Source organism: Orbicella franksi, chromosome 13, assembly GCF_964199315.1.
Source record: "Orbicella franksi chromosome 13, jaOrbFran1.1, whole genome shotgun sequence".
NCBI lineage: Eukaryota > Metazoa > Cnidaria > Anthozoa > Scleractinia > Merulinidae > Orbicella > Orbicella franksi.
This window is the reverse complement of record NC_138157.1, coordinates 11,287,815-11,301,259: the sequence shown is the minus strand read 5'-3', so window position 1 is coordinate 11,301,259 and position 13,445 is coordinate 11,287,815. Positions and strand designations below refer to the sequence as shown.

At 41.9% G+C, this 13,445-nt stretch overlaps 2 protein-coding genes across 2 annotated transcripts in view; one reads left to right on the top strand and one right to left on the bottom strand.

Annotated features, from left to right (window-relative positions):
• Positions 1–13,445, top strand: part of LOC145466643 (uncharacterized) — a 246,132-nt gene that overhangs the window by 71,653 nt on the left and 161,034 nt on the right. The window lies entirely within an intron of this gene.
• Positions 406–13,429, bottom strand: LOC145465025 (polycystin-1-like protein 2). The gene is made up of 12 exons (XM_081448834.1): positions 12,388–13,429; positions 11,866–12,175; positions 10,580–11,211; positions 9,656–10,029; positions 9,178–9,405; positions 8,577–8,822; positions 7,606–8,217; positions 6,826–7,062; positions 4,760–6,353; positions 3,782–4,059; positions 3,205–3,367; positions 406–2,556 (listed from the first exon to the last, which is right to left on the bottom strand). Exons 1-12 carry the CDS (start codon positions 13,409–13,411, stop codon positions 695–697), a joined length of 7,560 nt encoding a protein of 2,519 aa, XP_081304960.1. The 5' UTR covers positions 13,412–13,429; the 3' UTR covers positions 406–694.

Genomic DNA, 13,445 nt, shown 5'->3' with positions numbered 1-13,445 from the left:
ATCAGCTAGGGACATCTGGTAAGCATCAGCTCCACATGTGAGTTTTTCATCTGGAATTTCCATTTTTAAGCGATGACTTATAACGTCATCGCATAATGCTAGCATACGACCTTCCTTTGGATAACTGATGTCGCGCTCATGTCGCGCTCGATTTATCCTGAAATCGAAGCGAGGAGAACAGGGAACTAAACCCGTTTCCTTGCAAACCGCCATCTTGATGTTCGGGATAGAGTGAAATCGTTTTTCGGCGGCTTGTAGCATCGACGAAGTGTTGGTTAGATTTCCAGTTATTAAACGTAGGTATCGGAACTGGATTGATTGTTGTATTTTATCCATTGTCTTCTAGTTACGTTTAAGCATCCATTTGTTTGTTTATTTTCCAATTTTCTAGACAGAAGTTTAGTAATGGCAGTTAAATGTCATCGCTTCTGCATGCATTGCGTGCCGTTTATTGCTTAGGACAGATGAAGTTGTCGTTTCTTGTGTAGTGTTCATAGTACTGTGAAATAAAAGCCAACATCTTCGATGTTGAACATTTTGCAACCGGGCTAACTCCATGCTCGAGTGCTTGTGTCACTGGACCATAGCGCGTGAGCGAGGTCTTTTGAAATAACCTGCAATATTCAAAATTAAGGAGGCGACAAGGAAAATAGGTAATCTGTATGGAAGGTCACAATAACAACGCCATTTGACGTTAACAGTTGCTATCATCTTTTCCGTCAGTGGTTTCCTCGGCGGGCAACAATACTGGTGTTTTGTTCCTTTTTGTAGCATCGATTCTCTGTTTTAATCTGGCAAGCATCTGAATTTCGCGTTCCACAGATTCAGACTCTTCACGAAGTGACGACTCTTCCTGTTTTCTTTGCAAAGATCTCATTTTCTCTTGGACTAAGGTCTCAAGTAAATTCAATTTGTCAGCTTCATTTGGCGTCTTGGAGGTCTTGTTCTGCATATTGTTTTTTGTGGGCTGTTCGACTTCGTGACCGCGAAGATCTAATCTTACAAGCGTCTTACCCCTTCCACCGTCATCGTGCACCTTTTCAAAGCTGTTTTCATCACTTCCATTGAATTTCAGTCTTTTTGTCAAATTGGCATTCTCTTCTTCGACGTCGATACCTTTGCTCGTAGAATTTTGAGATTTCTTGTTCAGATGCATAACTTCGAAGAGCCTTACATCGTCAACAAAGTCATCGGTGTAAACCTCGTTGACGAGATGTCGAAGGCGGCGGAACTGACTTTTATCGATGTAGTTCTTCTGAGACCTTAACCTAACTTCAACGGGATCTTCTTCCTCCACAACTTGCTCCTTCTCCCTCTCCATTCCCGCTATCTCAAGAAACTTATCCATAAATATCTCAAAAATTCCAGATTCAAAGGATTTCTCTTTTTGTCGCCCACGATCTTCAATCAACGTTTTTCTATACCCTACAATGAATACCGACCGAACCATAGTTAAGTAAAAGAAGATCAGAGTCACACAACACGAAAATAAAGCCACTGCTCGTACAACTGTATGTGAGGTTACAACCTCTTTGGTTCTAACCATTCGAGCCATGTATGAAATTGAGGTCTGCAGTGAACTGGAGAAGTCTTTGAAATTGTCGCTGTCGCCACTGAAAGCATTTGAGAACAGTGACGTGAATGCCATCATTAGACAGACGAACACCAACAGACACCCAAGCAGGTCATAAAAGCATCCCGCGATGGTGGTCAGGATGTGCTCCAAACAGCCGAGAAACTTTAAGAAAACCGAAAACCTCACAATGGCTATGAAATTGAGGAAAGCAAAAGCGTAGTCGGTTAACTCGTCGTAGAACCCACACTGGTAAAAGTCGAGGAACTGCTTTGGGTTTTCATTAAACTGATCAGTTGCTAGCTTTTTGAAGCCCTCTTTAAGAACTTTCAAGAACACGATTACAACGCCAGAGAACACAAAAATGAGGTCCAAAACTTTAGCAGGATCTTTGAAGTATCGGCACTTGTCGTGAAATATGGTAAGAACGACACGATATATCATGAAGACGAGCACAATGGCAGCGATAACTTCGCCAGTTATTCTAACAGCAGGGTGTTTCCTCAAAGAACCATACATGCTCACGGTGAAGGCCTCGAAACTTTTGAAGACGCCACCCAATGGTGGAAGCTCAAATGTAATCGTCACAGCCGCAACCATATTGATAGTGGGGTTATAGGCGACAAACTCGGCGTGAACCGCCCTGCTGCGACTGTCTAACCAGAATAAATTTTGTTGCTGATCTACATCCACACTCCTGTTCAGATTCATGACATAACCACCTCCACTGTAGGTTGAAAATTTCCCAATGACTGGCAGCACATGATAGGCCCCAAAGTTGCTAATGTGCTCCCAAGGCGAATGCACGTGATCTGATTTCCTAGACGAGAATGAAAAGATATTCCCCTTGTCTGTATTTTCTGGTTTTTCTGTTGCATTTTCCCATCGTGGAGCATAAAACTTCGTGTCGTCTTTGCTCATTGAGTAGAATCCATTGCATTCACTAAAAATGTCTTTGAACCAAGTGTTGACTTCGCAGGTTCCTAAATAAGGTAATCAGAGAAGTAATGCAATGTCTGATTATGTATAGGTTTTTCCATATTTTGAATTCCAGATCAAATTCGTTTCATTAAACTCAATTTAGAACTCTGCATCAAATTTTAATTCTACGTTGCAATTATTTAAATGAGAAGATATATCAAACGCTCACAGGAGCCCATCACTCAATATTTAACCACATTTCGAAACACCTCGAAGTTCGTCATAAATACTCCGCTGCGCGTTGTATTTTGAACTCTCTTCTCGGCCTTTGGACATATGGTAAAACACGGTCTCTCGTATTTGCTATTTCACTTCATTAGAAAATTGAAGCCTCAGTTTAAGACTCAAAAAGGTTCAATTCGTGCCAAACTTAAAAACATTATGTGACTCCTTCGTGCAAACAGTTTATTTTTATTTTCTTTGCCCGTGCTATTATTATTTATTTTGACTGGATAATGACGATAAGGAAGCGTGGAAACTTCGTCGCTTCTTTTTAACAAAAAAGGTTTCAACTTTTTCAGTTTGACCGAATGGTTTATAGCAAGTAATTCTTATGGATGTATATTGCTAAGTAGAACCAACTTGACTGACACTAAAGCAATACGTATGGCTACCCGTTGACGTTCTGATACACCAAAAGGGAATTTTACCTTTCTGAACACGAACTTGCCGTAACCTAGCCACACCCAACTGCAGTGACATTCTGTCGGCAATGTACGGTTCACTTTGGAGACCATCGTACAGTGGCCCAGGGTGCAGGCCTGGTAGCAAGGTTCGTCTCGTCCAGTCCCAAATGGAACTGACGGTGTTCACCTGTTGATAAATAGACCCATCGTAAAAGAGTATGAGGTTGTACCACGAAACACTAGATTTTGGAAGCTGGAACTGTGGAAGATTACCCTACTCTGATCTAGAGGTCGGAGATTCCAATCCCGCTGAGATCGGAATGACGGCTCGCGTATGACACAGTTGCAAGGTACTGAATTGGAAGCGGCAGCTTGATACACTTTTAGCTATGTCTACGTGGTTGGAGATTGTAGACGAGTTTGGGAACCCGAGGTAAGAGAAAGTTTGTGCTATAATTAAGTAAAGGTACTAGGTAAGTAAATTGTCCTGTCCACAAACACAATATAAAAAACAACAACCAGGCTGGTTACATGGAATCGGATGCATTAACATCTTGGTTAATACTTTCGGTTTTTTGTCCTATAAGTGTAGAACGCGTACCTGGTCAAAGCGAACACGAGTACTGTTCTGGATTGGATCTACAAACACGCGCCGCAAAGTGTTTATCATCTTGTACGAAGCTGGGTTCCTGTACTGGAAACTTAAAATCAACACCATTGCCAACAGAATCACGTACACGGACAGATCTGTGAAGAGTTTGATGGTCTGACGTCTCCTAATCTCTCGAATCCGCAAGATTTTCAAGATTTTCTTACTGGGGGGATCGTACTGGGAGAGTTCGTCATTCGTCAAATCTTGTTCCACCTCGTTGGCGTCGTCTAGACAACAAATGTTCGTAAACCATAGTCAATACGTATACAAGACAAGCACAAGTACAAAACAAACACATTTATGGGTTTTCGTCTTGCGATGCTGCTGCTACTGGTGCAGTGAACATGCATTTTACCAAAGAGTAAACAAACTTAAACTATAAAGTAAATAGACCTCTTCTATAAAAAAATGTCCAGATTTTAAAGGGTCATGCATGTGAACGCCATGTCCTCGGATACAGTGCTCTTCACATTTTTCATGACGATAAAGCTTTTATTCGGTTTGCTTTTGATTCAAAAGTCTTGAGAAAAACTGTAATTAATTTGATATCTCATACTTTTTAAAAGCACCGCCTAAGACCAGGCTTCATATGGCTCTCGAATGTTTGCGATGTCGCCACCGCCCCCCGCATGAGACACCGCCCAGAAAACACCAATTGGTCAAGGTCGTTACTGTTAGTGTGTCTAGCGTCCCTGCAACATACTCGCAGTAAACAGTTTTGGGATCACCATCTGAAATATAGCTTGGCAATCTCCGGGCCATGGAATCGCAGGCATTCCCAGGTTATGTGAGAAACAGCCGAAATTGTATCTCTCTTCAAAATTTTTGTACGTTATTCATCAGCACTCATTGGTACTCTTCACAGTCCTCGTGATATTTTCCAGTACAACAAACTCCCAAAAAAACAGTTTAAAAAAGTGTGCAAACCTGTTGCAGCTGACAATTCTTCAAGATTGTCTTCATCAGACGACTTGCTGTATATTGCAAAGATTAAAGACACAATGAGAACTTTAAATGGCTGACTGATGAGAGTGTCATGGACAAACGAGATGGCCATTGTCGTGAGCCATATGTTCGACTGCTCTCTGCCCCACATCATGCTGTAAAATAGCGTAAACACCGCAGACAATAATGTAGTCAGGATGCACAATACCCAGCCTACGTACACGCACCAGTATGGAAAGCATGGGCCTTCTGATCGTCGAAACTTAGCGCCAATTCTTGCTAAAAAGCTTGGGTTTTGTGTTTCCATTAAAGCTTCATCCTCTGGGCTCTCGCTTTTAACAGTTGGTTCCCTTCCTTTAAGGTTTGTACTGTTTTCCTCTTGGCCATTTTCAACGTCTTCTTCACCATTGATGTTACAATGGATATCATTAAGATTTGTCTCCCAATCCTTGCTTTGTTCTAAACCTTCTGTACCACTATTGATAGAGTCAATCTCTTCATTTTGTTCTGACGTTTGAAACGTTGCATGGCCATTACAGCCTTGTTTCTTCCCAGCCCTCCTTTCTTTTGCTTTGGAGTTTCTGAACAAGGCAACTATCAAGACGTTAACAGGAACTACCACCAATGCACTCTCTATCCCAATTATAAGCATGCGCATGTTAATCTTGATGGGACCCATCTGGACAGACCCAGACGTATCTCCTGGTTGAGGGCCTGAACCGTAAAACATAGCCGTTGCGACCATGAATGAGAACAGCAGAGAGAGACAGCAGGAAAGTCTTTGGAGCCGTGTAAATGGACTTCTAGCAGGACGGTACGCCACGGAGAACCACAGATGATTGTCGCAAATCTCCTTACGAATTTTTGTGTTAAACAATTTCTTGAAGGAAATCATGTCACTTTCAGTTGCAGGACGAAAAAATATATCCACTTTGCCATCTTCCTCTGCTACATCGAGCCAACGGCCTGCAGGAAAGGTAAATAAATAATTCAGTATCGTACAAGGCGGAGATTTCAACACATTTATTACGCTAAAAATGTAGAGTAAAAACCAGTCAAAATGACACTCCTTCGTGTTTCGTCTACATTCCATACAAAAGGACTCTTGTGTAATGGTAAATAGCATTCTTAGGAGCGAGTCTGGGAATAGGAATAATTCGGGACATTTTACCGGAATATACTCAAAGCAATACACAAAACAGCAACAGGAAAATGGTCTGCGTTCATTCCTACCAGCAAGGAAAATCCATTTTTCTCCGGTCTGAGAATCTCTTAGCATGGTTCTGTTCAAAAACCAGGATGGACTTTTGCCGCTGTTATCATGCCAAATCCTTACTCCACGAATGACTCCAAGGCTTTTTGGCAAAGAAATTATGAAAACGTTCAAATCCCCTCTTCTGAACAGCGGTCGAGTGGAGTCAAGCAAGTAGCATGGGCCACTATTCTCACTCTCACCAAAGATCTCACAGCCGACATGCGCAGTTGTTCCGGACCCGTTCCGACTTCCTGTCACAAAGTAGATCTCGTACAAGTAATTGCTGTTAGGTCGGTTGGCTGGAAGGATGGTAGAGCCGATCTAGAAGGTAAGCAACAAGAGAACAGTAAAAATTAGCAATAAATCCCCGTCGCCACGAAGAACTTGATCGAGACTTTCTCTTGTTAAGTTTTTCTTTACCTTCACACAGTTTTTCACTTGCCTGAATCAAGATCGGATGAAGGGAGGGATAATTAATCCCCCATACAGGCCAAATTCCCTATTCCCTCTCAAAGTACTTTAGATCACTTTTGGTTTTGGAATTCGCTGGAGGGTCTGGAAAAATCTAATCCTTCGACGCAAATTTTGCTAACTTGGACAGCGCAAGATGCCTTACATCCTTCCTGAAAATGTTTACTCAACAAGCGTTTAATTTTAACAGGATCCACCGAAGAACTGGGTAACTCCAACAGAAACCAGTTTCTTTGGCAAGGGATGCTTACTGAAAGGAGGGCACTACATCAAATCATTAAAATACGGAGGTAAACCTAGCAGTAACCGTCTACTTTCTAACCTGCATGGCGTCTCTCTTGTCGGTTCTCCAAGCCCATACGGCCAGTAATGTGTATAATATTAATAGAGTTAAGATGGTGAACATCACCACCACGTTGCCACTTTGAAAAGCTGTCGCAAAGCCTAGCAACGCTTTGCTGAAGTCGATTGGATTTGGCGCCACAAATATTCCTGATCCAAAGGATGTAAGATGATTTGTCATGCAGTGGATTCGCTTTGGACTGGTTAATGGTCCAACCTACGAATGAAGTTTAGTGGTTTTAGAAAGAACAACAAAAAAGAGACATCATGAAGTGGGTATAACAACATAATCGTTAGAGATCCGCCAATAGAGCAGTTTGTCAACTAGCTAAAATGACTTATAACGAGGCCAAAAAGAACACACTTGTACTAAATGACTGCATGAATTGTTTCGTGAGCTCGCACTGGCTGTTGGTGTGAATCTATATTCCACGTTAGAACCAGCTAAAATGCCTTATAGCAAGAGATTATGATCATAATCTCTTACTTATACTGACGCTAAAAAAAAAACCCTATGCTAACTATCCGTACGAGATCTTTCGTATGCTTGCTCTGGTCTGGTGTTGTGAAAATTCCAGGACAAAAGGTCTTCAAAGAGATCATAAAAAGATTTTCAACGGAAACCTGAATAGCAATGTAGCAAAAACATCGTCCTTCGCATGTTCGTCAGAGTTGGTTTAGTAAATCTGTGTTCGCCTAATGCACTGGCGATGAACTGAGTGGAAAGTGAAAGAAGCGAAAAGCTATGAAAGAAACTCACGATACAGCCGTCCCCCATCCATGACTCCTTTCTTTCATTCCAGTACAGGCATTTTGATTTCAACACTCTAATTGAGTACCTCATCACGTCGGTCTCGTTGGAATTTCTTGTGTCCTGTTTCCCATTTGCGTACCATATTCCAATAAAGTAAGTGGATTCTCGCAATTTTGTATTTGATATGAAAAGAGTGTAAGCGGAGTGTTTTTCAAAGCACGTTGTGTAGTTTAAGCTCGGTCGATCTCCGCTAGAGGGCTCCGAGATAATCTTTTTCCAGGTAAATTTATCTTTAGTGGGATGTCTGTTCTCTCGCACGTAGAGGTGGAGTTTGTGACTGCACTTGAATGGTGTAACCTCGATGTTAACCGCTTCATCTTTGGAGGAAATGACAAGCTTGTGATACGCCCAAGTGTTTTCAGTGACGTTTAGACTGTATTTATGCGATTCTGGCAGGACATCTGGCCCCGGTAAGGAATATTCAATGTAGGTCTCGAGGTTCGAAACTGGAATTGCTTCTTCTTTTTCCTTGTCTTCGTACGATAAACTCACAACAGGGCTGTTGACGCCTTTAGAGGTTTCGTCGTAATTGTAGTAATTTCTCGGCATCGAAAACACCTGTGAATAGGGAAGATGCAAACGTTGGACTTTCTGCAGCAATAACGTGAATTTATTGCCCCACTGCTCTGTTGGATATTTGTGGGTGGTTGGTTTACATTCGTCTGAGGGTGCGCTTACAACAGAGGGTCTGGATAACAATAGCTACTCGCTAGCGACAGTAATTATTAACTCACCTTGCATTGTGTACAGACGGACAATTCTGCTCATTTCTGTACACCAATACACGAGTAAAATAGAGTAATTATTTCAAAGAATTTCATTTTTGTCCATGTTATAACTGATTTTTATCCGTGCCATCTTTGGTTATCGTCATTGAGTAATAATCTTCACTTACTAAGCTCACACCCAAAGTGTACCTTTTGATTGACTGATGTCAATCCTGGTTTTGCTTGACGGAACATATTGTTTCCACTTGGCAAATCAAAATTTGCGTATCCCACGTTCGCTTTCCCTCCAGCATTAAAGGGCGTGGCACTCTTTAGGCTCATGGCAAGATGTGGAGTGGAGATCTCCGTGGAATCTTCAAATGGAATCTTTCTCCTAAGCACCGATGCTGCCAGGAAATTTAAGACACTGAATAACTTTTTCACCAACAGCTTACCCTGAAACATAAATGAACCATAGATTTATAAGGTATGTTAACAAGTTTACTTCATACCGAAATTAAGATCTTTCAATCACTTTCAAGGGACCAGACTTATAACACCATCGACTGACTAACACTATTCACTTGGCTATGAAAATGACTTCCGCTCAGGTTGTGGAAACGTCAGTCACCACCAACAGTTCTTTTCAGACCTACCCTCACCCGGACGATCACACAAGATGAACTGTTAAGGACTGTTCTGTTGTATCCCACCTTAGACTGATTTCTATCAATTTCCACTGAGCTTAATAAATAAAATTATATCTTGATGATATAACGTTTATAAATGTGAATTCATTTTCGAGAAACACTCGCTCACTCACTCTCTGTCGCTTAGTTTCTTGTTCAATAATCTGTGATGATGTCATGTTCGTGCTGTTAGGCTGATTGATAGCTGCATTGTCAGAAGCGGGGCCAAGTAAATTTCCAATTGTTCCGCAAACATTAGCAGCAGCTGCATCCGCTGAATCGGAGTCAGTCTCCTGCGATTCACGGTCAAGTACAGCAGCCATGCTGGACAGGGCCAAGGTACCTGCTTCCTGGAAAACGATAAAGGTTGCTCATGTGGTAGAAGTTTACTTAAGGAAACTCAAAACTCTTATTGCAAGATCTGATCCTGATGGTGGTCACTTAGTGGAGTGATGTATACCTTAACTTTTCATCGCTCTGATTCCTTCTGAGAGATTCCCGCTTAGAGGAAGGAATCACGTGGCGTATACTCCTTTATAGATTTGCATGGACGCAACTTACGTATTCTCGCAATTATATGGAATTTAGATTGTTATTTACCTGCGCTTCCAGAGATACTTCATTCGCAACCTGAGTTACTTGATAGAGCGACCCTGACACAAGTTGTACGGCCTTTACTGAAATGGTCCTTTGATTACTTAACGCCATTGTCAGAGAATCCCGCACCTGTGTATTGGTAGAAACAAAATTAAAGGAAGAACAATGTGTATTGATCCACAACCAAGCTTTTAGAAGACCAAAGCCAGACTTTCTACATTTTAGACTAATAAAATTAATATAGCTATTCAAGCCAGTTGGGGCAGTGTAATTCAGCTTACATGAGGTTTCAGGCATGTTCCATATATCGACATTCTCAAGGCTGCGTTGGGCAAAGTGTCTCAAGTCGCCGGAGGATATATTTGGTTTTTGCAACATTCAGCGACTGTGAGGGTTTCTACTCCCTCCTGGATGGAATGCTAGCGCATTACAGGGTTACCACTGACTTCACTGACTTCCATTTATACACTGCATTTGGAAGGAGAGAGACAGAGAGTAAAGTGTCTTGCCCAAAAATGCAGCGCAATGACCTCAGCCAGTGCTTGAACCCAGACCTTTGGTTCTGGAGTCCAGTGCACTAATGATCACATTACGGCGTCTCCCCTTGACTGCATATCTATTGCAATATTTTGATCAAACCTTCTGTCCATTTGTTAATTTTGCTTGCTGGTTCAAAACAGAACAGATGCTTCCAGCCATGCGTGCTACATCCTGATTCTTTCCTGATTTCTGTAACGTCTTCAAGGGACTGTTGTCTCCAGTTGTCATACTAAACAAGTGATTCATCAGTTCAACGCCTTTAAGGATTGGAGGAAGGGACTGAAACAAAGGGAGAAATAACCAAATGAAAGTGGGGCTCAGCAACGTTATTTAATTGGATGGCCACGCCGATGCACAGACGAAAAATTCAGAACCATCTTGTTCAACACAAAGATGAGTGCTGGACCTCGATACTTACCTGCACTTGAAGTTTAACAAGCGCTGCTGCACCTAATCTGTCAGAGACACGAACTGTAATATTGATTGTGTAATTCTGCCCTTCGCCCAGAGGAAGTGAAATCGTAGCATCAGCGTCTCCTCCGTAATACAGCGGTGATTCTAGTGTCCCTTGAACGTGAATAATCTCGTACTTAAGAGGAGCATCAGGATCGTGCCACCCGGTACACCAGACCTTGTAACGAGTGGTCAGCACGTGGCCTACACGTGGTTTGGCATAGCATGCCCCACCTGTAGGAGGGGCATTCACTTGGAATGTGTAAGAAGTTCGTCCATAGATACCATTCGGCAGAAATCCCACGACAACAAGTTTATAGACTTTGTTTCCGTGCAAAATATCTTTCTTTATGACAATGTTCGGAAAGCTAACAAATGAAGAGATGTCTGGAGTGTCCATTGTCGCATTATCGAGTTGCCAAGTTGGGTTTTTGCCTCTTTGGGTTTGCAGGAAGAACAGGGACCAAGAATAAAGTATCGTGTTTGCACAGGCCCTGTCAGGACACTCCGATGATATGGATAGCTTATCCGAAGGATTGACTTTGTGTTCACAGTTCACAACACACCTTCAAAAAGAGAAAAGCGATATCATCGATATCAGATGAGATTTTGCAGTTTTATAGATTTTTCTTCATTATAGGCTCTTCACTTTAAGCAACTGATATGGTCGTAGAGACAGATAACGGCTTGGGAGATGAAAATTAACATGAGCATTAAAGACACAGACGAAGACGAACAATTCCGGGCAAATGATTTTTGAAGTTTTCAAAGAAACTCAGTTTAAATTGTCAGGGGAGCGATTGTGCTAACTATCAGTAAGGAAATGACATTACGCTAAGGATTAGAGTTAGCTAACCCTAACCCTAAGTTTTTGTTTAGAGTGTAGTGTTGTAACAATCATCGTAGCAGGAACTTGCTCTGGATCTATAAAACCCAGAGGTGAATTTCAACTCGCCCAAAGTTATGACAGTTTCGAAAACCCCAGCAATCACTGGTAATCTTGGGGATTACGCTGTCATTTATTGACTACACTCCATGTAACTTTACTTTTGTAGCTTGTATTTACTGGCGGCCACGTTTGGGTAATTGCGGAGGCTAAATGACACTTAAGGGACACGAAAGGCAGATAGATAAAATAAATAATTGTCTAGAATGACTCATACTTGGCAATTTAAACACCCGAATACGTTGTAGCTTGTAGTAGACCTCAGTATTCTTACCGTATGGTGAGGTTTAGAATGTCTTCAGTGTCTAACTCGAGTAACTGAGTTGTGAAGCTGGTTCTGTTATCCTTCCGTACCATTAGCACAATCTCGTATGTTTCGTCTGGTGCCATGCGACTTGTTGTCAGTTCAAACTTGGTTGCGCTGGAAAGAAGGAACTGCCCATCTCGATAGCAGCCTTTACCAGAACTGGTAGAGAATCCAGAGGAAAATTCAGATAAGACATCTACAGTGCCATTGATGAAACCTTCCGCCGGTTCTGGAAAGCTTTCAAAGGTATTTCTACAAAGCCAGGCAAAACTCATCCCTGTTGAGAAAGACAAAGCATGCTGAACCAGCTGTTATATGCATGTGCTGAATTGGTGATTGTTGTATTTTGATATCGACTCTGTTTCTCGTTTTTGGCTTAGTTCAGTGTAAAACGAATAGTGGAAACGACCAACTAACAATGCAAGTTAGCTTCAACAGGAAAATAAATTGAAACGAAGCTTTTGTGATAATGTCAAGAATCACAAATACCTGAGTAATTTCCGGGGCCAACGTCTGGGTCATACGAATCCAGGCCATCTACAGATAATACGGAACCAAAACGTCTTTTTATCTCACTTCCGCCACTTATTTTGGCAACCAAGTCGGACTGGACTATTTGGATATATCCCTCAGCAAAAGCAAAGAAATCCTGCAAGTCCTCTCCAACCAGTGTGACGGACAAATTCAATCTAAACACTCCTAATGGCAGTGCTCTCCTTGTTAGACGCAATTCTTGCATAGAAGCTTCGCCGTAAGAAACAACATCGCCAAACTGCGAAAAGAGTCCAGTTTCTGGATTGTATTGAAAGATGTTCCATTCATATGCGGATTCTCTCGATTCAGGACAGAATATTTCAATGTTAGCCTCAATCTCGACGACGTCAACCGTGAAAAAGGATCTCGCAGCAGCAGGAGAGGCGCCAACGCCCTTTAATATAATTTCAGGTTTCTTACAAGGTCTTGAAAGAATCTCAACCACACAATTAACAGATGATATGGAGACGTCATTTCCCACGCTCACTGTAATGTTATAAACTCCTTCATTTTGATAGACGTGATGTAAAATTGAAGTTCTCTTCAACTCTCCTCTATAGTTCGTAACCATGCCATGCCTTCTTGATATAAGGCTATTTTTATGTGGTCCGTACCAATAACTGGTGCTGTTGTCCACTTCAATAAGAAGGCTCGAGTTTGTTCCAAAAATTTCGATAGTTGCTCGAATGGTAACAGTTTCATTCCTAACCTTCGGCGAGGAACATTCAAGATCGCCGTTCAGGAAAGATGCAGGTTTTTGAACAGCAATAACCACAGTAGAAACCGCTTGACTCAACTGATTTCCAACTCGAATTGTCGCTGTGTATATTCCGGGCGTATTAAATGTGTGCTCGATCCTTTTATGTCCAAACTGTTCCACAGTGCCGCTTATCGACCAGGTGTACTTTAAGCTAGAACCATTGTAAGTGGTGGCTTCAAGAACAACAGGAACTCCTTCTGGAAAGATATTCATATTCATGCCATGACCTGCATGCAAAATACCTCCCTCGAAA